At 50.2% G+C, this 22,289-nt stretch overlaps 2 protein-coding genes across 4 annotated transcripts in view; both read left to right on the top strand.

Moving 5' to 3' along the window:
• The first annotated feature begins 1,363 nt into the window (after window positions 1-1,363).
• SF3B2 (splicing factor 3b subunit 2) lies at window positions 1,364-15,947 on the top strand. 3 transcript variants are annotated; one of them, XM_054570851.1, is made up of 22 exons: window positions 1,364-1,550; window positions 1,698-1,744; window positions 2,048-2,125; window positions 2,903-3,151; window positions 3,346-3,393; window positions 4,338-4,455; window positions 4,760-4,860; window positions 5,196-5,292; window positions 5,485-5,576; window positions 6,170-6,385; window positions 6,537-6,674; window positions 6,862-6,942; window positions 7,125-7,352; window positions 8,083-8,232; window positions 8,906-8,995; window positions 9,106-9,213; window positions 10,370-10,477; window positions 11,001-11,143; window positions 11,232-11,333; window positions 15,023-15,122; window positions 15,226-15,411; window positions 15,717-15,947. In XM_054570851.1, exons 1-22 carry the CDS (start codon window positions 1,421-1,423, stop codon window positions 15,786-15,788), a joined length of 2,682 nt encoding a protein of 893 aa, XP_054426826.1. In that variant the 5' UTR covers window positions 1,364-1,420; the 3' UTR covers window positions 15,789-15,947. The 3 variants fall into 3 exon arrangements, with proteins under 3 accessions (XP_054426826.1, XP_054426825.1, XP_054426827.1); XM_054570850.1 differs by having other exon boundaries at window positions 3,343-3,393; XM_054570852.1 differs by lacking the exon at window positions 3,346-3,393.
• A 1,426-nt stretch (window positions 15,948-17,373) lies between these two features.
• The window catches only part of PACS1 (phosphofurin acidic cluster sorting protein 1), a 111,266-nt gene continuing 106,350 nt past the window's right edge, over window positions 17,374-22,289 (top strand). The window contains exon 1 of the mRNA XM_054570847.1: window positions 17,374-17,891. Within this exon, the coding sequence (XP_054426822.1) occupies window positions 17,542-17,891 (350 nt within the window). The 5' untranslated portion in view covers window positions 17,374-17,541. The remainder of the gene's footprint in view (window positions 17,892-22,289) is intronic.

Raw genomic sequence — 22,289 nt, 5'->3', positions numbered from 1 at the left:
CTGGAGGGTAGGGCAGCACTGCTTTTCCTTCGTCCTTTCTGGGTCTGGCTTCTCAGAGCATCAGGAGACTGGGATGGTGGTAGTGACAGAAGTGGACGGGTCAAGGTTTGGGCAGGAGCGGGAATTTCCTAGCCAGTCTTTTTCTCTGTCTCCCATAAACCTCACCTGCCCAGGGCCTGGCACCCCGTTCTGTTTTCCCCTGCCGCCGGCTACCTCTCTGTTGGAGGCAGTCAGTGAAACGGAGCATGCTGGCGATCTGAAGGGTGTGGGTGTTTGTGAGGAATGAGACCATTTCACTTGAGTTTCCTGGTTCTCTCCCCCAGCGCGCACAGACACATTGGTAGTGAGCCTGTCGGTCAGAGACAGAGCTAGAATGGCAGAGGAAGCTCGGAGCTAGTGGCACAGGTGGGGAGAGAAGCTGAGTTGACTGGTCAGGACAGGGAGAGGTGGAAGCTGGGCGGGCAAGGGGTACCTGCCCATTTCTCTCTCAGGGCACAGGCCACTGGTGGGAGTGTGTGTGTGTGTGTGTGTGGCAGGAGGCAGGGTCGACCTCCCAGGAGACTGATGGGGATGAGGGAAGAAAAGGTCCTGAGTTTATTTTGGAGATTAAAAAAGACACAAATCCTGTTGCTGGAAAGACTGTTCCATTTCGCTCCCCCTCCTCCCACCCCGTTATCATTTCTTGAGCGTCTCTTGAACGCAAACAGACCCCTGCTTATGTTCTTGGGGATCAAGGTGGGGAGAGGGGCAAGAAAGACGTCAAAACAAATGATGGACGTTATGGGAGCTCCATGGAAGGACAGGAAAACGGGAGAAGGCCTAGCGGAGACGACATCTGAGCAGGCCTGGAAGGTGGAAAAAGGGGCTTTAAGTGTGGCCCTCCCCCCAGGCCGGCAGCTGGAGCTCAGCCCGGGCAGGTCCGCTCCTCGCACGGCTCTGATCCCATTTCAGCGCATTCACCCGGGCCGGGGGGTGGGCGGCAGACAATCAGACACTGTGTTATCACAGGCATCGGCTGCAACTTCCCGCTTTCTGGCGCCCTCAACGCCTGGCCGCCGGGGAATGTGTCCTCAGGGGCTCCTTGGGAACGTAAGCGTCCGGGCCTCCCTCGCCCAATCTGGGAGCCGGGCCGGAAGGCTGGCGGGCGCTCCCGGGGATCAGACACTGAAAGCGGCCCCGCCCCTGCTTCAGTCCCCAGTGTATCCAGCGCAGGGGTCCTACGCCGCACTACAACTCCCAGAAGGCTTCGTGGCGAGGCTGCCTAGAGACCATTGGAGAACAGCAGGGGGGAGGGTCTCTATCCGAAAGGCCTTCCAACCCTGGAGGGGACGTGGCGGACCGCGCTGCCGGAAGTTCCCGGAAGTGGGCCTCCAGTCAGGCCCGAGCTTCCGGTTTGGTCGCGCGCCTTGCCGTGGGTAAGATGGCGGCCGAGCATCCCGAGCCTCCCAAAGGAGAGTTGCAGCTGCCGCCGCCACCACCTGGGCACTATGGCGCCTGGGCTGCCCAAGAGCTTCAAGCCAAACTGGCAGAGATCGGAGCTCCAATCCAGGGTGAGGAGCACTGAGGGTCAAGAGCTGGCAGCGTAGGCCTGCGGGGAAGCGGAGTCTGGTTACCCCGGAGACCCGGGGGCGGGTGGTGGAGGCGAGCTGGCCTGCTCGGCGTGTCCTACGCCATTAATCCTGTGCTTTGCCCAGCAGGGAGTCGCGAGGAGCTGGTGGAACGGCTGCAGACCTACACCCGCCAGGTAAGTGTTGGCAGCAGGATTTCGGGATAGGCCGAGGTTCTGGAGAGGCATTCGTGACTTGTCGGCTCGGTCTTCATTCTTTATGTACCTCCACACAGCAAGCGGGGCTTGCCCTTTTTGCCTGTTAATTGTCTTTACCTGCTCTGTTGTAACCGTGTCTATGCACATACTGGTTCTCCCCAGTGCTCAGCCAGAGTTCTGGCAGAGAGGCACTCGGTAAATTTTGTTGCAAGAACGGGAGCGAACGTCGTTGAGTGGAAGAGCTTGTTCTTGGACTGACCTGGAGTCCTTTCTCTTTGGCAGACTGGCATCGTTCTGAATCGGCCTGTTCTGAGAGGTGAAGATGGGGACAAAGCTGCTCCCCCTCCCATGTCAGCACAGGTAAAGAGATTGTTTCACTTTATCAAATCCCTTTTGCGAGGGGTAGTCCCTTCGTAGTGTCCTGGGGACGCAGCTGGCAGATGGCGCAGGGAGGTGCTGCAGTGGCAGAAGCAGGAGCGCTTCAGTTCTCCCCTGGTCCTGATCCTGGCCTCCTTCCTCAGTGTCTGCTCTTCCAAATCCTACAGGTCATTTAAGATTCAGCTAAAGTATTTGGAAGCCTCACCTGATTTCTCTCCCCTAACCCCCCACCAGCTGGAAGTAATTACCTGCTTCTTTGTCCTCCTGGGGCACACAGTTCCCATGTTATTTACTGAGACAGTAGGGCTCGCTCTTTGATTTGACTTCATACACTCTACATTTAGTCAGTTAATTGGGGCACACTGTCTCCTGCTTTTTTAAGTCCTCTCTAATTTCGTGTCCTTTCTGATCCAGGATGTGACCGTTTTTCTGGAGAGCAGTGGCTCTGACTTGGGGTCCATTGACTTCTGTGTGTGTGGGATAAGGAGTGCTCAGGTGGTCTTTAGAGGTGTTCACGAGTCTCCTGAGCCTGTATGCAAAATCTGTGCTCATGATATTTTTCTGGAGAGAGAGCCGATAGCTCTCATTGGTTAGTGGCCCCAAATTAACATTTTCTCTTGATATTGCTATGGAATATTGTCTTGAATGCAAGAACTGTGTGTCATTTAGTTTTGAATCGTAGCATTTGCATGATAGTAAATTCCCAGATGTCTGCAGTAGATAAGTGCTTCCTCGATTCTGGTCAAATGTTTTCCACAGCTCTCTGGGATTCCCATGCCACCGCCACCCATGGGACTGCCCCCTCTGCAGCCTCCTCCACCACCCCCACCACCTCCGCCAGGCCTCGGCCTTGGCTTTCCTATGGCAGTTGGACCCCGCCCACCCAACTTGGGGCCCCCGCCTCCGCTCCGGGTCGGCGAGCCTGTGGCACTGTCAGAGGAGGAGCGGCTGAAGCTGGCCCAACAGCAGGCGGCGTTGTTGATGCAGCAAGAGGAGCGTGCCAAGCAGGTAGGGCAGCTGGCAGCCTGGCCTGGGTTCTCAAGGGGGAGTGGAGTCTTAGAGCTGGATTCTGGGGCTGAGCTTTCTGGGAAGGTCTGGACCAAAGACTAGAACTTAGGCCCTAGGCTGGAAGAGGACCCCAGGAAGCAGACTGGCCTGAGGGGTATTGGTGCTGGTATGAGCTTGTTTTCTTTTTTAAGCAGGGAGATCATTCATTGAAGGAACATGAGCTCTTGGAGCAGCAGAAGCGGGTAATGCCCTTCGTTTTAACCTTTGACTCCATTGTTCAAGTTCTTAGCTGTCACTTTTAGTGCTTAGTGTCCAAAACAAGATGCACCGTTCAAGGTTACTTCATCCTCAACTAAGTTTCAGTATCTCCCAAATAATTTCACCTTTTTTGTAGCTAAGGGGTTGGCAAATTGTGGACTGTAGGCTGTTTTTGTTGGTTTGTTTGTTTTGTGCATGGACTGCAAGCTAAGAATGGCTTTTACATTTTTAAGAGACTTTAGGGAAAAACTCTACAAGTGTATAAAAGAGCCCCTACAGCGTTTTAAGTATTTATTGTCTGGCCCATTACAGGAAAAGTTTGATGATCCCTTCTAGTCTTATGTGATACCATTTTAGGAGAGGGTTCTGGGCTAATTTAGTCACGTGTATCGGCTATAGACTAAATGTGGTGGATATAAGTTAGGGGATGATACTTAAGACATTCAGCCTCACAGGAGGCTTGTGTCAGTTGCTACATAGTGGAGTATTAGAAAAAAGGTGTTAATAGCACTGGCTATGGCGATATTTATGAAGTACTGTCTTTGCTCAGATTGTGCTAGATCTTGAGGGGTAGTTATAAGAAAAAAATTCACTCTTTGTTAGAAATAACTTAATCTTTTGGACTAAACTCTTGTTACAAAATAGAAGTCAGGGTTTAGCTAAATATCAAATTCTCTGCTAGGAACCGCAAGTCTCCTGGGGTGTTTCTTGGGGTTATTTCCAGGGTGTGCGCGCGCGCGTGTAACGAGAAGGGCCTCTCCAGTTGGATCACTGCCCTGGACGCGTGGGGTGGTGGGGGTGTCAGAGCTCTGGTGGTACCTGGTGGTTCTCCTGGGGCCCATTACCGGGCAGAAATAACTGCGTTTCCAGGGGCTGCCTGCCCAGTGGGTCTCCAGGCTGTGGCTCCACTTCCCCTTCCCCCTCGTAGGCAGCTGTGTTACTGGAGCAGGAGCGGCAGCAGGAGATCGCCAAGATGGGCACCCCAGTCCCTCGGCCCCCACAGGACATGGGCCAGATTGGGGTTCGCACTCCTCTGGGTCCTCGAGGTAAGACCTCGCTGACGGAAGGAGAGGACGAGGAAGGTGATGACGTAGTACTTATTTAAGTGTATACCACGTTTAAAAAGTATACGTGTCAAAAGTACGTAGTTCCGTGAACTTTCATAAACTGAACACACCCATACAGCCAGTACCTGGACCAAGAACCAAAACATAACGGCACCCCACAAGTCCTCCTGGCTCCCTTCCAGCCACCTCTCCCCCTGAGGGTAACCATCAGCCTGACTTTTAGAATGGAGGTAATGTTTAAAAAGACTGTTGTGTCTCTTCTCCCACTGGGTTTCTTTTTTAGTTGCTGCTCCAGTGGGCCCCACTCCCACCGTTTTGCCCATGGGGGCCCCGGTTCCCCGGCCTCGTGGTCCCCCACCACCCCCTGGAGACGAGAACAGAGAGGTGAGACTGCTGGTTGCCTCCTGAGGAGAGGAGAGTGTGGTTTAGAGGGGGGCTATCTCTGGATGTTTAGAGAAGGGTTCTGAGAGAACATGGGAGGGCTTCTGGGAGGAGGGAGCCTATGTAGTTGAGACATGTTTGTGGAGGGCAGGGAGACGTTCCTGGGGCAGAGTCCTGCCGTTCGCTCTGAGGGACGCTAAGGGGTGGTGTGCCCGGTGGGTGGCGCCTGCTCTCTGCTGTCTATGTGGCCGGGCCAGCAGCCTTTCTAGCACAGGGGGTGGACATCCTCGGGAAAGAGGCGCTGAGGTTTTCCCCTCTGCCTGGGTTGTCTCTGGCAGATGGACGACCCCTCTGTGGGCCCCAAGATCCCCCAGGCTCTGGAAAAGATCCTGCAGCTGAAGGAGAGCCGCCAGGAGGAGATGAACTCCCAGCAGGGTGAGTGTGGTGATGTGTCCCGAGGCCGCACAGGCAGGACCCGGAGGGGCTGCGGCCGAGGCGGCATTCCTCTCTCCCTTTCCCGAGGAGGGTTTTAGGGAGAAACTGGCCCTTGATAAAGAGGGGTTGCTGTGAGCGAGTGGCAGGGCGGTGGCCCTGAGAGGAGACTGACGGCCACCTTCGTCCCCACAGAGGAAGAGGAAATGGAAACAGACATGCGCTCGTCCCTGGGCCAGTCAGCATCAGAGACTGAGGAGGACACAGTGTCTGTATCCAAAAAGGAGGTAGGAGCTGGGTCTGGAGGCGGTGGCAGGGGATGGCGTTTGGGCACTAAAATGACTTGCATTCTCAGCGCTGTTTGCAATATCTGCTGTCTTGCTGGCTTTTGTCCCCGGCATCTCGTAGGTATTTTTCGTTTGATTGCCGTAAGTCCTTTGAGTTCTGAGTTCAACGCATGTTTACATTTTAAAGCTAAAAAACCTGAGTTTCTGAGAAGTGTAATTTACCTAGAGGCACACAACTCAAGAGGAGCAGAACTTTGGAGTCTAACTTCAAAGTCTCTCTTATTTAAAAAAAAAAAAAATTAATTATTTTTAGGGAGAGGGGAAGGGAGAAAGAGAAGGAAAGATACATAGATCATTTGCCTCTCGCACGGCCCCAACTAGGGGCCTGGCCTGCAACCCAAGCGTGTGCCCTGACCGGGAATTGAAGTGGCGACGTTTCGGTTTGCGGGAGGATGCCCAACCCGCTGGGCCACCCCAGTCAGGGCTCAAGCCTTCTTTTCTCAGCTTCTAGGGGAAATCGGGGGAGATTAGAGGTTGGGGGCAGGCGTGGTGCTTGGATTCTCTGACCCAGTTGGTCTTACTTGTTTTGGCAGAAAAACCGGAAGCGTAGGAACCGGAAGAAGAAGAAAAAGCCCCAGCGGTCACGGGGGGCATCATCTGAGAGTTCTGGGGACCGAGAGAAAGAGTCAACCCGGTCCCGCGGCTCCGAATCTCCAGCTGCTGATGTTGAAATTGAGTACGTGACTGAAGAGCCTGAAATTTATGAGCCCAACTTCATCTTCTTCAAGAGGATTTTTGAGGCTTTCAAGGTACAAGGAGCAGCCCTCTCAAGGGGCAGAGTTGAACAGGAAAGGGCCAGGGACGGGCAAAGATGGGGTAAGGAGGACATCTTTTCAGTGCCAGGTTCAGGAACTAAGGAGGGGCCCAGGGCTGGGGTTCACATGTTCTTTGCCTCCTCAGCTCACTGATGATGTGAAGAAGGAGAAAGAGAAGGAGCCAGAGAAACTCGACAAACTGGAGAACTCTACAGCCCCCAAAAAGAAGGGCTTCGAGGAGGAGCACAAGGACAGTGATGATGACAGCAGCGACGATGAAGCGGTGAGGCCCACGCCCCCTTGTTGGGAGAGAAGGGCCCCGGGCCGCGGGTGGAGGGGCATCCAATGAGGGACCGCGGAGGACTCTGGTGGGGGGAGAATCCCTGTGGTGGCTGAAGGCCTGGGGTCAGCCGGGCAGTCTGATCAATACCGGAGAGCCCTGCCTTACAGAGATCATTGTCCTGTTCTAGGAGAAGAAGCCAGAAGCCCCCAAGCTGTCCAAGAAGAAGCTGCGCCGAATGAATCGCTTCACTGTGGCTGAACTGAAGCAGGTGAGACGGAGCGGACCCAGCAGGCCCTGGAGCTCCCCCGGCGACCCCGGGGGGTCTGCTTCAGGGAGGAGAGCTTTGAAGGAGGCCTGGGGGCATTTAGGTGTGAGTCTTTGAGAAGGAGAAAGAAAAAGCTGTAGACCGGAGAGGTTGGGGCTATTTTGAGGTGTGTTGCTGTTTTTCAGCTCGTGGCCCGGCCCGATGTTGTGGAGATGCATGATGTGACAGCACAGGACCCCAAGCTCTTGGTCCACCTCAAGGCCACTCGGAATTCTGTGCCCGTGCCACGCCACTGGTGTTTTAAGCGCAAGTACCTGCAGGGCAAGCGAGGCATTGAGAAGCCCCCCTTTGAGCTGCCGGACTTCATCAAACGCACGGGCATCCAGGAGATGCGGGAGGCCCTGCAGGAGAAGGTGAGGCCTGACTGGGGCTCAGCGCTGCCCTGCGGGGCCGCGTCCTGAAGAGCAGCCGCTTCAAAATTGGGTGCTGGTGCCCAAAACCCACCTTTTTATCAATCGTGTAACTATCCATTCTCTATAGTAAAGAAGTCAGCATTGTACATGACACGTAGCGGGAGGGTCAGTCCTCCTGCCTCACTCGGAGCCCTCTGGTTTTGAGTGGCTCCATTGTCCCCCTTGTCTCCTCATCCCCTGGGCCTGCACTTGGCCCCGTCATCCTGACCTGCACATGGTGCGTCCTTTCTCTGCTGGTTGCTTTAGCTTTGTCTATAGTTCTCTGCCTCCAACGTGAGCCCAGTATACTTCGTGACTGGAGATTTGTGATGGTTGGTTGACTTCTTCCATTTAAAAGTTTTAATGAAGTACTTTGAGTAGGCAACAGTTGCATGTCCCGCAAAAATTCAGGAGGTACCAAAGTACCAGGTCAAAACTTGGTGTCCTGGTTGGGCGCTCGTCTTGCCAGCTCTCTCGGGGGCGACTCATGAGTTCAGTTCACATGACGTATATATTTTATTCAACATGGATTCTGTAATTTTGAGGGGTTTGAGCAGGAAGGATTTTGGTGACTTTCTGAATGAGATAAATGATGTTGCACTTTAGCTCTTTTGGGAGTGGGGAGCCAGATCTATTAAGAGTTGAACTTGTTGAATCCTTTTGATGGTGTGTCTTTTGCCGTTCTCCCCAGGAAGAACAGAAGACTATGAAGTCAAAAATGCGAGAGAAGGTTCGGCCCAAGATGGGGAAGATCGACATTGACTACCAGAAGCTGCATGATGCCTTCTTCAAGTGGCAGACCAAGCCAAAGCTGACCATCCATGGGGATCTGTATTATGAGGTTCGGGAGGTTTGGGAGTGGTGACTGGGGCAGCAAGGCTGGGCCTTTGGCGGTGGCTCCGTAACTCCTGGTCTCAAGGGCTTTTGAAGCTGGCACAGTGGCCCCTCTGCTCAGCCTCAGAGTTGTCCATTTACTCACCTTGAGTGGGATGGAATTTGAAATCTTCAAATGAGGCGGTTTTTTGGAGAGGTGCAGACCATGTCTTTGAAGTGATATTTGTTCATGGTGGGTGGTGTAGGGACAGAGGCAGAGGCTTTTAGGAAATATTTAATACTGGGGGAGGGAGAAAACTATTTTTTTTTTCCCTGATCCTTAAAACGTTAATGACTACGATATCCTGGAATTTTTGAGGCGAGAGGATCTTGGCAATCATCCGGTTAAACGCCCTCATTTTAAACGTGAGAAAGCAGGTCTGGAATTTGCCCGCGTTCTCACAGTGGATTAGTTACAGGACTGGGAATCCTGCGTTTCAAGCCCCCTCCTTCCGGCCTCCATCCCGCTCCCTGCTCGAGCCAGGGAAAGCAGCGGTGACAGAGCGGGAGCCAGGCGGCCCTCCGTGGGCCGCCGCCTCATGGGGCTTAGGGCTTCTCATCTCTGTTCCCATGTCCTCTTGCCACCGAGTTCCCAGTGTGTGTCTGGTGTTCACAATACAGCTGCCCTGCTGTTTTCTCAGGGGAAGGAGTTTGAGACCCGACTGAAGGAGAAGAAGCCAGGAGATCTGTCCGATGAGCTCAGGATTTCCTTGGGGATGCCAGTAGGACCAGTGAGTGCCAGTTACCTGACGGGGCACGGAGGAGAGGGTGGGAGTTGGAGCGGAAGGGAGACAAAGGGATAGGCGAGGGCAGATGGTATTTTGTTCCCTTTTTCCTACAGAATGCCCACAAAGTCCCTCCCCCGTGGCTGATTGCCATGCAGCGATATGGACCGCCCCCGTCGTACCCGAACTTGAAAATCCCTGGGCTGAACTCACCCATCCCTGAGGTGAGCGCTCTCCTTCCTTTCATTCTTAGCTGCCTGTGCTGTTAGCTGGAGAGTGATTTTTTTTCTCTCATTTAGCCATGTGTTTTTATTTTTTAAGAGAAAAAAAATGGTTTTTTTTTTTAAAACCTGACATGCTCATATAAAATAATCAGAATTGAGAAGTACGAAGATGGAAACAAATCACCCACAATTTTATCATTCAGAAATAACTGGACTAACATTTGGTGAATGTGTTTCCAGATATCTCTCTGTGGTTTACATGGATGAATATAGAAATAATTTTATGTCAGGAATGGCATTAAATACATTTTTATTTCAGAATTTAAAAAAAAAAAAAAAGCCATTGCCCTGGCCAGCTCAGTTGGTTAGAGTGTTGTCCTGATTTGCCAAGATTGCAGGTTTGATCCTCACTCAGGGTACATAGAAAAAGCAACCAATGAGCCCTGGCTGGCGTGGCTCAGTGGATAAAGCACCAGCCTGTGAATCAAAGGGTCACTGGTTGGATTCCCAGTCAGGGCATGTGCCTGGGTTGTGGGGCAGGTCCCCAGTAGGGGGTGCTCGAGAGGTAACCACACATTGATGTTTCCCTCTCTCCGTCCCTTCCCCTTCCTAAAAATAAGTAAATATTTTTTAGAAAAACAACCAATTAATGCATAAGTGGAACACCAAATCGATGTATCTGTCTCTGCCTCCCTTCCTCCCTCTCTAAGATCAATAAATAAAAATTTTAAAAAAAATTCTTAAACCAAACAGATAATGAAGTCATTGAAGTAAACAAGAAGTTACTTGTTTAGCTTCAGAATTTAAGACAAGTAGATTCTAAAGGCTTTCCAAAAGTTAGGAAAATACCAGTACAAAGTTGGAGTGATGTTTTTTAAAAAGTATGTTTCAAGTTTTAGACAGTACAGGCGACCACAGAGACTGAGTTTAATCACACATTTTCTGTCTCTCATCTCCCTGTACTGTTGCCTCCAGGTTTTTGTTGCCTTTTACTTTTGCTTTATGATGCTTTCTTACATTTACCTTTTCTCGGAAATCATAATCTTCAGAGTTCCTAAGTGTTATTTCTGTGCTCTGGAGTGTGGCTCTTTTGTAGACTTTCAGCGTTTCTGTAGGAGCTCAGGAGTGGAACTGACCTCCATTTCCTCTCCTGCAGAGCTGTTCCTTTGGATACCATGCTGGTGGCTGGGGCAAACCCCCAGTAGATGAGACGGGGAAACCACTCTATGGAGACGTGTTTGGAACCAATGCGGCTGAATTTCAGGTATGGGCTATGGTTGACAAGCTTGATCTTACTTAGGGCCATGAAGTTTTAGAGAAAGTTGGTTTATAGCAGGGGTGTCCAACCTTGTGGCATCTCTGGGCCGCACTGGAAGAAGAAGAGTTGTCTTGGGTCACACATTAAATATATTGCAACACATTAAATACATTGCAACAGGTAATCGCCAAAAAAAAAACAAAAAAAAACCCCTCTTAATGTTTTAAGTAAATTTGCAGTTCTGTGTTGGGCCACATTCATAGTCATCGTTGGCTGCATGCAGCCTGTGGGCCCCGGGTTGCAAACCCCCGGTTTATGGCTTGTCAGTGAGCTGAGTATTGTAATTTTCAAAGTCTGAAAAAGGACATGCATTTTTCTGAGCTGTAATGCAAATGCAAGCCCCCCACTAGAATATGAGGTCCCTCTGGGCAGAGGTTATTTGTTTATTCTGTCAGTATCAGTTGCTCTTTACAACAGTTTGACGCATGATGGGTAGTAAACAGTTAACTGAATGAGTGATCTCTTTCAGACCAAGACTGAAGAAGAAGAGATTGATCGGACCCCTTGGGGGGAGCTGGAGCCATCAGATGAAGAGTCTTCAGAAGAAGAGGAAGAGGAGGAAAGTGATGAAGACAAGCCAGATGAAACAGGCTTTATTACTCCTGCAGACAGGTGGAGAAGTAGAGTCTGCCTCTCTGAACTGGTCGGTCTGTCTTTGGGGACCTGCTCTTTACTTCAAGGCTTGTCCCTCTCTTCACAGTGGCCTCATCACTCCTGGAGGATTCTCCTCCGTGCCTGCTGGAATGGAGACCCCTGAACTCATTGAGCTGAGGAAGAAGAAGATCGAGGAGGCAATGGATGGGTGAGGAAACCAGCCTTCAAGTGATGATATACCACTTCTGGGTAGTATTAAGAACTTTATAAAAGTGTCCCTGCATTTCTTCCCTCCCGACTTTGCACTCTCTCTTGTCGTACGTTTTACATGTTAGAAATCCTGTTCTCCGTGGCCATTAGTTTTGTTTCAGCGGTCAGTTATCTTTTAGAGAGAGTTAAATAATATGAATCATATGTTATTATTTTTTTAAGAAAATTTTATTTATTTTTAGAGAGGGGAAGGGAGGGAGAGAGGGAAACATTAATGTGTGGTTGCCTCTCACGTGCCCCCTACTGGGGGCTTTACCCACAACCCAGGCATGTGCCCTGACTGGGAATCGAACCAGCAACCCTTTGGTTTTCAGGCTGGTACTTAATCCACTGGGCCACACCAGCCAGGGCAGAATCATATACTATTAACCTACATAATTACCATTTCCAAAGTTGTTGTTTTTTTGGGTTTTTTTTTCTGTGTATCATGGTTGATATCTGGTACCACTTTCCTTCTGCCTGAAAGTCTTCCTTCAGCATTTCTTGTTGTGGGTCTGCTGGTCATGAATTCTTTCAGCCCTTGCAGTTTAAAAATGTCTTCATTTGGCCTACCTCTTTGAAAGATTTTTGTCAGGTATAGGATTCTAGATTGACAGTGTTTTTTTTTCTTTCAAGCAGTTTAAAGATGTTCTCTCTTCTTTCTTCTATTGTTTCTGGCAACAAATACGTTGTCTTTATCCTTCTTTTGTTCCTCTGTACATGTATTACTTTTCTCTGGCTGCTTTTTAAGATTTTCTCACTGTTTTGAACAATTCGACTATGCTGTGCATTGTAGTTCAGTGTACTGTGGATTTTTCATGTTTCCTTGGAGTTTGTTAAAGCATCTTCTATCTGGATTTATAGTTTTTATTAATTTGGGGAAAGTTTTGGCCATTATTTCTCCAAATGTATATATTTTTTGTTCCCTTCTCTTTTCTCCTTTGGGAATTCCAATTGTGCATCTATTAGATCTCTCAAAATTGTCCCACTTTTCACTGATTCTCTTAGTTTTTAAAATATATCTTTTCTCTTTGTATTTCATTTTAGAAAATTTCTGTTCCTTTCCTGAAGTTTTTTTTTTAAGATTTTATTTATTTTTAGAGGGGGAAACATCAATGTGTGGTTGCATTTTGTGCGCCCCCTGCTGAGAACCTGACCCTCAACCCAGGCATGTGCCCTACACTGGGAATCGAACCAGTGACCCTTTGGTTCACAGGCCAGCTCTCAATCCACTGAGCCACACCAGCTAGGGCTTTTTCTGAAGTTTCTAGTCTGACTTTAATCACATCTGTTATAGTTTTTTTTCTCTAGCAGTGTGATTTGGGTCTTTTTATTTTTTCCAGTCTTTACCTATGGATATATTTATTGAATTTGAGAGAGAGAGACAGACAGACAGACATCAATGTGAGAGACAAGCATTATTAATTGGTTGCCTCCTGTACGTGCCCTCACCAGGGACCAAACTGGCAACCTGACTGGGGATCGAACCTGCAACATTTTGTTGTATGGAACTATGCTCCAACCAACTGAGCCACCTAGCCAGGGCAGATTTGGGTCTTTTTATATCTTGTTTCTCTCATTTAACTTTTGAACATATGGAATGTAGTTAGAGTAACTTTTTTTTTAAAAGATTTTGTTTATTTTTAGAAAGAGGGAAAGGGATGGAGAAAGAGAGGGAGAGAAAGGTCAGTGTCCACAACTGGGGACCCAGCCTACAACCCAGGCATGTGCTCTGACTGGGAATCGAATTGGCGACCATTTGGTTCACAGGCTGGCACCCAATCCACTGAGCCACGCCAGCCAGAACAGTTATAACAACGTTTTAATGTACTTGCCTGCTAATGCCAACATCTGTGCCAGTTCTGGGTTGATTTAAATTTTTCTCATTAAGGATTGGATTTTCCTGCTGCCTGGCATGCCTGTTAGTTTTTGATTGGATGCTAGATTTCATAAAATGTACCTTGTTAGGTCCAGGATACTTTTGTATTCCTGTAAATCTTTAGGTTTGTTCAAGGATATAGTTAAGGTACAGTGGAACCTCAGTTCTCGAACTTAATTTGTTCCAGAAAACTGTTCGAGGAGAAATTTGTTTAAAAGCCACAAGGCCTTTGTTCATTGCCTGAGAGATGCATGACTGATCATACAGGTATCGACACGAAAGGGTTGTTGGGTAGAGAATTGAGACGGGAAGTTTTATTAGACAACTGGGACAGTTTTTCTGTGAACAACTTGGTTGAGAACTGAATTGTTTGAGAACCAAGGTTTGACTGTACTTGGAACAGTTTGATTCTTTCAGGTCTTGCTTGTCAGGTTCCGGCAGGACTGAAGCAGTCCTCTCCACTACGGAAGCACACAGTGCTCTGTATGCCTAACCCAGTGCCCTGTTAACCAGGAGGTTTCCTCAGTCTGCCTAGTGGGACCAGGCACTATTCCCAGTCCCGAGTAAGTGGCAGGTACTGTTCCCACTGATCCTTCTAGGCGGCTGCCCCCTGGCCTGGGTAGTCTCCTCCCATGCAGTACTCACCTGAGTACTATCAGGGGCCTTCTGAAGGTGTCTTGAGTTCTCGAGTCTCGGGCTGCTTTCTCTTCTCCAGCACCCTGTCCTGTGATCTCCTGCTGCCTTGGTGTCCCTGCACTTTGAGCTGTATCCCTTCAGCTCATGGAGTCCTCCAGCTTCTACATGGGGTACTCCTCGTTCTGTGGTCTGCAGCCTCTCCCTGCGGTAGGCTGGGCAATTGAAGGACTCACTTCATTTGTTACCTGCCTGTCAGGAATCACTGTCCTTCATTGTCTCATGTACAGTAACTTGGAAACCACTATTATACCACTTCTGGATAGTATTAAGGACCTTACATCTGTTTTGCCCTTTTTTTTTTTCGGTTGTTGCAGGTGGGAGGGTATATCTAGTCCCTATTGCTCCTTGTCAGGAAGAAGTCTCAAGTTTTGCATATTCAAGAAAGAAAAGGAAGGGATCTGTGGCTGAGTGTAGTGAGCAGGAATTAGATTGTGAACCCTTTAATCCATGGTAGAGTATGAACTTGATTCAAATTGTGATCAAAAGCCTTAGTGAGTTTTAAGCAAAGGAAGGACAGCATCTGAATTCCGTTTTAAGGCGTTTGCTCTGGCTGCTGTGTGAGAATAGGTTGTCGCCTCTTCGGGGGAGAGGTGGGGATGAAGCCATGGCTGGGTTGATATTGGTAGGTTTGCTCCTGTGTTTCGAATGGAATCCTTTAAACAGCTGGAGAGATTGGCTGTGGTGGGCCCTCACACCAGTGGGTGGGCTGGAGGATTGAGTTCTGTATGTAAAAGTCCAGTCACAACACTGGGCAGGAACTGCTGTAGCCTCTTCTCTCCTCCTCGCTTCTCTGTACCAGAGATCTTTTGGAAACTTCCAGCTTCTGACCCTTAGCCCGTCTTCGTATGTGCGAGTCTTCGCCTCTGATACCTTAAACTTGGTTCAGGGGATCCCTTAAGTCGGTTTCTGTACTCTTTGCAGGCTGTATCCCCTGCAGTCAGCACCGACCCAGTTCTTTCCTCTCATGGGTTTCCTCGGTGTCTCGGAATCTTGCCCGGGTGCTAGGTGGAGGTGCTGTTTGTGTTCCTTTTGCTTCCCTTTCATTTTGTGCTTGACCCCTTTGTTCTTTGCAGAAGTGAGACGCCCCAGCTGTTCACTGTGTTGCCAGAGAAGAGAACGGCCACCGTTGGGGGAGCCATAATGGGATCGACCCACATCTATGACATGTCCACGGTGAACACTTGGAGGACACTGCTTTTGGGGGCTGGATAGGGGGCAGAAGCTAGGGCTTCTGAGCCTCTCTCTGGAAATGACGAGGCTCTGATCCCTTTTCTAGGTTATGAGCCGGAAGGGCCCAGCCCCTGAGCTGCAAGGTGTGGAAGTGGCTCTGGCACCTGAAGAGTTGGAGCTGGACCCCATGGCCATGACCCAGAAGTATGAGGAGCATGTACGGGAGCAGCAGGCACAAGTGGAGAAGGAAGACTTCAGTGACATGGTGGCTGAGCATGCTGCCAAGCAGAAGGTAGGAGCTCAAAGCAGAGCCCTGGCTGGGGACAGGAACTCCTTTTTTAGTGGCATGGTGTCCTCTAGTGGGGAGAGTGAGGGACAGTTCAGTGCCTGCTGCCCTGAGCTTGCTTGGTGCTGAGACCTCAGAGGTGGTGTGGTGGGCCGCCTTCCGTAAGGGCAGGGAAACAGGCACGGGGAGGGGAATCCGGTCTCAGCACTTTCTCCACAGACGTGGGTGGCTGTGTTAGGCTGCCCACCCTTGTTTTGGGGATCAGCGGGTTGTTTAACCTTTTGTAACTTGTTTTTCTTTCTCTCCTTTAGCAAAAGAAACGAAAAGCTCAGCCCCAGGACAGCCGTGGGGGCAGCAAGAAATACAAGGAGTTCAAATTTTAGATCCCCTCACACACCCAGCCGTCCTTTAGACCCTCTGCCTGGATGCCTGGGCTTCACACATGGTTCCCCACAGGCCAGCTCTCCCACATTCCCAAGGGCTTGTCATTTCATGTTCTTATTTTAGACCTGTTTTGTAAATAAAGCTGTTTCCCAAGGAAAGAGATGACTACATAACACTCCTGACCCTCCTTCATCTCCTTTTAGTCCCCTCCTGCAAAAGGACCCAAACAGCCTTTTTCTACACCTTCAGGGCTGCCCCAGTGACCAGGGCAGGCACCTGGATCAGATGGTGTGGTTTAGACTGGTGGTGAAGCCCAAGCAGGGTGGCAGTTGTGTTGTACCACCGCCTGCTTTGTAGGAAGGCTCTGGGGGAAGTACCTGAAGGTCTGGTTTGACCCTACCACTTTGTCCTTGGGGGCTAAAAATAGGCAGCTTAGCACCCTGGCTGGGCCGAGGAAGTAAAGTGGGCTTGGGAAGTAGGCCAGGTCAGGCCTTTCCTAATAGACCTTGTGGTCAGAAGAGTCCAAGTTCTTACCTGGCAGGGAGACAGCTCAAAATCTAGATTGTCCTGAGTCTGTGATGCCGTGGGTGGTTTCAGTCGCGGGGGCTTGCTTTCTCCAGGCATTGGGACAGCTGGGTTAAAAGGCATTTGCTGAGCACTGGGAAGATGTCTCCTGCTGCTGTAGCACCGGTGTTGGTGGAAGTGCACCAACAGAGGTGCCCATGTGCAGGAGGCTTCAAGATGGTTTCTGGAGCAGGGAGTGTGGGAAATCCCATGGAGGACGTGCCAGTTGAGCAAGGCGTTGGGGAACAGAATTTTAGGTATTTTCTAAGAAACATTCCAAGAGGAATAAATTGAAGGCAGGGGTGGCGGGCCTTGGGCCTCTGAGATGGTTCTTTGGGAGGGTGGGGCTATAGGGACAGAAAGGGGTTGGTTCCAGAACGGCTAGGGCTGTTTTTTAATTCACTCGTGCCAAGGGCCTTTTGGACTCTAGGTCCTTGAGCTCCCCCTTCCTACACTGGAGAGAAGCAGGAGCGGAAACTTCACGGCCGGCCGCCGGGTGTTCGCTCCCTTCGCTAGCGTTGGCGAAGAAACCCCGGAGGCTGCCCGGCTGGGTGCCAGGTCCGCGGTGGAAAAGCGGGCTGGGATGGGCAGCGGGTTTTGCTTGGGCTCTGCAGACCCGAGGGGGCCGAGGCGCGCTCCCGCGGCAGCCCCCCCCCCACCGCGAACCGGGGCCGCGCCCCGGAAAAGCGGGGTTTCCGCTGGCCTGGCCTCTGCGGCCGAGAGGACGAAGCGGGGGAGGGGAGGACTGCTCCGGCCAGCTGCCGCTCGAGCGGCGGATCTGAGGGAAGGGCTCGGCCATGCGCGCGCAAGTAGGAGACCCTTTAAAGCCTCGGGAGTGAGGGGCGCGCGCCCACAGACCGCCTGAGCCAAGAGCACTAGCCCCGGCCCCGCCCCTCGGCGCTGGGTGGGGCCGGTACTAGGCTGGGCTCCCCGCCCCCTTCCCGGACACGCCCACCCAGTGTCTCGGCGGCGCGAGCCGCAACAGGCAGCGGCGGGCGAGCGCGAGGACTGCGCGCCGTGAGGCCCCGCGCCTGCGTGCAGCCTCTCGCTCGCTCGCGCGCTCGGGCGGGCGGGCTGAGGAGACGAGTCGAGCCCCCGCCGCTGCTGCCGCCCGGGGGAAAAACCTGGGCGTCCGCTTGGCGTTGCCTCGATTGCCATAACCCCGCGCCCCTCACCCGCGGCCGGGCCATGGCGGAACGCGGAGGGGTGGGCGGTGGTCCCGGAGGCGCCGGGGGTGGCAGCGGCCAGCGGGGCTCTGGGGTCGCCCAGTCTCCGCAGCAGCAGCCAGCGCCGCAGCAGCCGACGCCGCAGCAGCCAACGCCCCCCAAGCTGGCCCAGGCCACCTCATCGTCCTCGTCCACCTCGGCGGCGGCCGCCTCCTCCTCGTCTTCGTCCACCTCCACCTCCATGGCCGTAGCGGTGGCCTCGGGTTCCGCGCCTCCGGGCGGCCCGGGGCCAGGCCGCACCCCCGCCCCGGTGCAGATGAACCTGTACGCCACCTGGGAGGTGGACCGGAGCTCGTCCAGCTGCGTGCCCAGGTGAGAGTCGGGCGGGGGACCGGGCCCTCGGGCAAGGGCTATGATAGGCCCCCACCTCCCACTCTACTCTGTCCCATCGCCCAAGGGGACGCCCCCTTCCTAGACGCCCCCTCTCTACACTCCTCCTGGCTGCCCCGCCGCCCAGCCGCCCAGCCTGGCCCCTGCCTGGCCTCCCAAGACTCTTCCCGCGGAGACCCCGCCCTCTCCTGGCAGCCCCACCTTCTGTGTCGGGCCGGGACCACCCTCTTCCCTCCCAAAGCGGGGCCTTCGGGATTTTTAAGCCCTGGGCCTTCCTCTCCTTGCTCTGACAGAATCCAGCCTTCCGGACAGTTTCCCCGCATAAATCAGACTTTTTTCCCTGCCTTGCTGGTGCCCGTGGGCTGTATATATGTTACATAGATGTGGTATAGATCTCTTTTAATATTATTTCCCAATATACTCAGCATGTGCCAAAGTCGGCTGTCACCTTCTTCTGCCAGGGAAAGCTCGTATATTATTAACCCTAGGGGCCTCTCGTTAGTCGTCAGTGCACATGGTCATTTGAATTGAAAATTACACACATTCCGTCCCGGCCTCTCTGGTCTTGTAAAAGTCCTATTTAGTGTGACTTCAAGTGTAGTTTTCATCCCCTCCTTCTCCCTCCAGTAACTGGTCACAAATTCTCCTCGCCCTGTAGGTCTACAAAAAATTACTGCCTTGTTCCTAAATTCAGTCCACTCCTGTCTTTCGGAATCATCTGGGGACTTTCCTTCCATTGGTAAAATTTGCCCGAGTTTGGGATATTTTCTGTTTCCGTATTGGCAGGGCGGTCGTTCGACAGCTCTTGCGGGGCAGCGTGCACTGTCTTCCACTTTTCCCCTGGAATGGACGCTGCGGAGCAGGTGTTGCCCAGCAAGCCCAGAGAGGTGCCTGGAGGTGATCTCTTTGTCGCCTCTGAGTTGATTCTGTTGCCCTGTTGTCTTGGACTCACTTTTTACTGTTAGCCCAGCCTTGGGCAGATGGCTGTAGGGGGATAGGGAGCATTGCGGGGCTCCACCCTCAACTGTATTTTTCTTTTCTCCCCCTTTATTTTGAATTCTGTTATGCATACAGAATTTTGTCTATATGTGTATGTCCTAGATACACTATTAAGACATGATGAGAAGTGCATCTCTAGCCTTGGCTCAGCTGGAGAAATAGGCGTTACCGACTTGTGTCGGTGCCCTCAGGGTGCCCCTTCCCACCACGTTCCCTTCCTCCCCCTCAGCGGTAAACATTATTCTGAATTGTGTGGTTTTCATTTCCCTTGTCTTTCAAAACTAGTGTCATTATATATGTGCATCTCTAAATAATGTTTTTAAACTTTGAATGTTTTTCAAGTTTATGTAAATGCCATTATACTCTATGTGTTCTGTGACCTATTTTAGTGTTTTTTTCACTTAACATTAGGTTTGTGAGGCGCACCACCGCTTTATGGTAACTGTAGTTTAAATATTTTCACTAATGGATAGAATTTCATTATATGAATGTGTCTTAGTTCTCCTTTTGAGGAACATTTGGGTTGTTTCCTGTTTGTTAACATAAACAGTCACGCTGTAAATACTTTTGTCCAGGACTCCTGGTGTTCCTTGCACAAGTTTCCCTCGGTTGTCCTTCTCTGTAGGGTGGAATTGTGTTGGTGGAGTGTACATCTGGAACTTTTAAGATAACACTAGTTTGCTTCCCACACGCTGCCCCTGCTCTCCAGGTGCTTTGTGTTTCAGCATTCATTTTACCTACTTACACTTTCTTTTTCTCCTGTCCTTCCTTTAGGGTAATCAGGGACCATGTTAGTTTAGTTTGCTTTGGCCAGCGCCCTAGCACAATACCCAGCTCAGGTGGGAGTTCAGTGTGTTTGATTCTGCCCCTCTCTCGGCCTGAGCAGGCCTCTCTCTGTGCAGGCCCGTCTCTGGATGAAGTATTCTAATCCGCCTCTCTGAAACGGAAAAGCACGGCACCCATGCCACGCGGACCTAGTGGGTTAGTACAGGCTTGCTTGCCCACCCTTCACATCTCTCCCTGTGTTTGGTGACATTTGGACATCTGCAGCTGACTTCTCTAGCGTGTTAGGTTGAAAAGCATGAGCCGGCTGGCAAGAAGCTGCTGTGCAACGGGAGTTGGAGGGGTGGGAGGGTTGGGGGGTGGAGGGGGTGTGTGGGGCATGTAAGTAAAATCACTGATTGCTATTGATTTTGGGTCTGCTCCATTAGTCACTGAAAAGTTCTCATTTATTAGCCCAAGAAACAGCCAGGCATCCTGACCAAATCAGTAATTATTATGTTAACTTGGTGTGAGAGGCTCAGGCTGGCTTATTTTCACCTGCAGGGAGTATGCAGTGTGTCATGTCTACGACCGGTCCTTGAGGTTGTCAGCTGTTCCGCTCTGACTTTTTCATCTGTCACCCTTGTGCCTGCTGGCTCCTTGTGGAACACTTGTGCTCTTTGGAGCATGCCGTTTTATCTGCAGGGTGGAAAATAACACCCTGTGGGGGAAAAATGGCTTGCTGTTGGTCCTTCGAATTCTTAGAGTCATCTGGTTAATTTGAGGTCTCCTTGGTGTACTCGTTTATGTTGTTTAGGACGTATCGGCAGTGTGCACTCTGTATGCAGTCTAGGATGAACATTCTTGTCTTGTGTAACTTGAGACACGAACATGAGATATATGCTCTTAAGACATGTGAACATGACTGTGACATAAGAATGTTATAGGAGCCAGTCTTGTGAAATGTGATTCTCTACCTAGTGCAGAGTTGAAAAGTTGAGTGTTAGGGTGGTCATGCTCCTTTCCTTGCTCCCTATAGAAATATTTTCCAATAATTTGCTATTGGAAAAAAAAATCCCTTCCCTTTTATTAGATATTAAAAAAAGATGAGCGTTGAAGTTGTTTCTCAGGAATGTACTGTGTTCTTTTTTTTTTTTTTTTTCAATCTTCAGCCAAAGAGGGGATAAATACAGAAGTAACGCCTGCTTGAGTGTGGTTGGTAGGGTAATAATATGAGTGTAATAATTTATAGTTTTAATTTGAACATTTCATCTAAAATGTCATAAGATGTACTTGAATGTGATATTGTTATGTTATAGAATTAACATGCTTATGATTTTATAATAAAAAAGGGGCGTTATTTGTGCTGGACCCTGGGGGGGGGGTGTTTATTTATTTTAGAGAGAGGAAATGGGAGGTTGGGAGAGAGAGATGGGAACATCGATTTGAAAAACATTGATCAGTTGCCTCCAGTACGTGCCCCAAGATGGAACCTGCAACCCTAGGTATGGGCCCTGATTGGAAATGGAACCCTCCGCCTTTTGGCGTGGGGGGCAGTGCTCCCACCAGTTGAGCCTCCTGGCCAGGGCTGAACTCTGCTTTTATTTAACATCTAAATTTCCTGAGGACCCATAGTAATTTAAAAAAACTTTTTATGGTTGAAGAGTATACGTATAGTTAGCTTTAAAATAATTAGATTATTCTAGTCATTGCCATTTTTACCAGCTTTTTTTTTAAATAAAAAGATTAATACATGTTCATGATTAGAAATTTTAGCAGTACAGGAAAATGGAAAAGGTAAGGGAAAAAAAGCCCTAGTCCTATCTCTGTTCTCACTCCCTAGAGGTAATCACTGGGAAACACAGTTGGTTTTTACGATTCTGTTATGAGTAGGTAGATCTACTATAGTTTTGTGAAATTCATGGCTTTCTTTCTTTTCTTTTTTAAAGACTTTATTTATTTTACTTCTTAGAGAGAAAGAGAGGGAGAGAAACATCATTATGTGAGAGATACATTGATTGGTTGCCAGACCCCCGCAGCCAGGGACCTGGCCCACAATGCAGGCACGTGCTCTCCCTGGGGATCGAACCCGAGATCTTTTGGTTTCACAGGCCAACGTTCAGTCCACTGAGCCACACCAGCCAGGGTAGAATTCACAGCTTTCGAAATTGGCCTCGTTTTCCTGCCATACCAAGTAGTACTTTTCTACTATGCATGGTCCGTGACACGAAGAGCAGTGTGGCACCCTCGTAGGCACTATGTGGCGTGTTGCTTGATGTTAAGGAAACGGTTTTAAAGTTTCATATTGATTCCTTCTGTTTGGTTTGTATATGAAGTTTTCTCTGAGTTTGTTTTCTGTTTTTGAATAGCTTAAGTAGGAGGGGCAAAGAAATTATTTAAATTATTAAATTTCACAAGTATACAACATTTCCTCAGTGGTGTAAAACTATAGGAGACAGAACATGCTCTGCTGTATTACTCCAACTATACCACATTTGTCTTTGAACAAAGCACATTTGCATATCCTTATCTCTGTGTATACTTAGGGAAGGAGTTCAGTAGTTATTTAGTCACATTTCTCCTTAGACCACATTTTTTTTTTAAAACGGGTACTGAAGT

This window comes from Pteronotus mesoamericanus, unplaced genomic scaffold, assembly GCF_021234165.1.
Source record: "Pteronotus mesoamericanus isolate MK-2021 breed Mesoamerican mustached bat unplaced genomic scaffold, CSHL_Meso_final contig_214, whole genome shotgun sequence".
Taxonomy (NCBI): Eukaryota; Metazoa; Chordata; class Mammalia; order Chiroptera; family Mormoopidae; genus Pteronotus; species Pteronotus mesoamericanus.
The sequence above is the reverse complement of the archived record's forward strand: the minus strand, read 5'-3'. Positions and strand labels throughout refer to the sequence as shown.

What these genes read in the sequence shown, in the direction of transcription:
- SF3B2 (XM_054570850.1), top strand. Translation starts at nt 1,421, where the DNA reads ATGGCGGCCGAGCATCCCGAGCCTCCCAAAGGAGAGTTGCAGCTGCCG. An exon ending in TGCAGACCTACACCCGCCAG is followed by an intron (nt 1,745 to 2,047) that starts GTAAGTGTTGGC and finishes TCTCTTTGGCAG; the next exon opens with ACTGGCATCGTTCTGAATCG. An exon ending in GGATTTTTGAGGCTTTCAAG is followed by an intron (nt 6,386 to 6,536) that starts GTACAAGGAGCA and finishes TTGCCTCCTCAG; the next exon opens with CTCACTGATGATGTGAAGAA.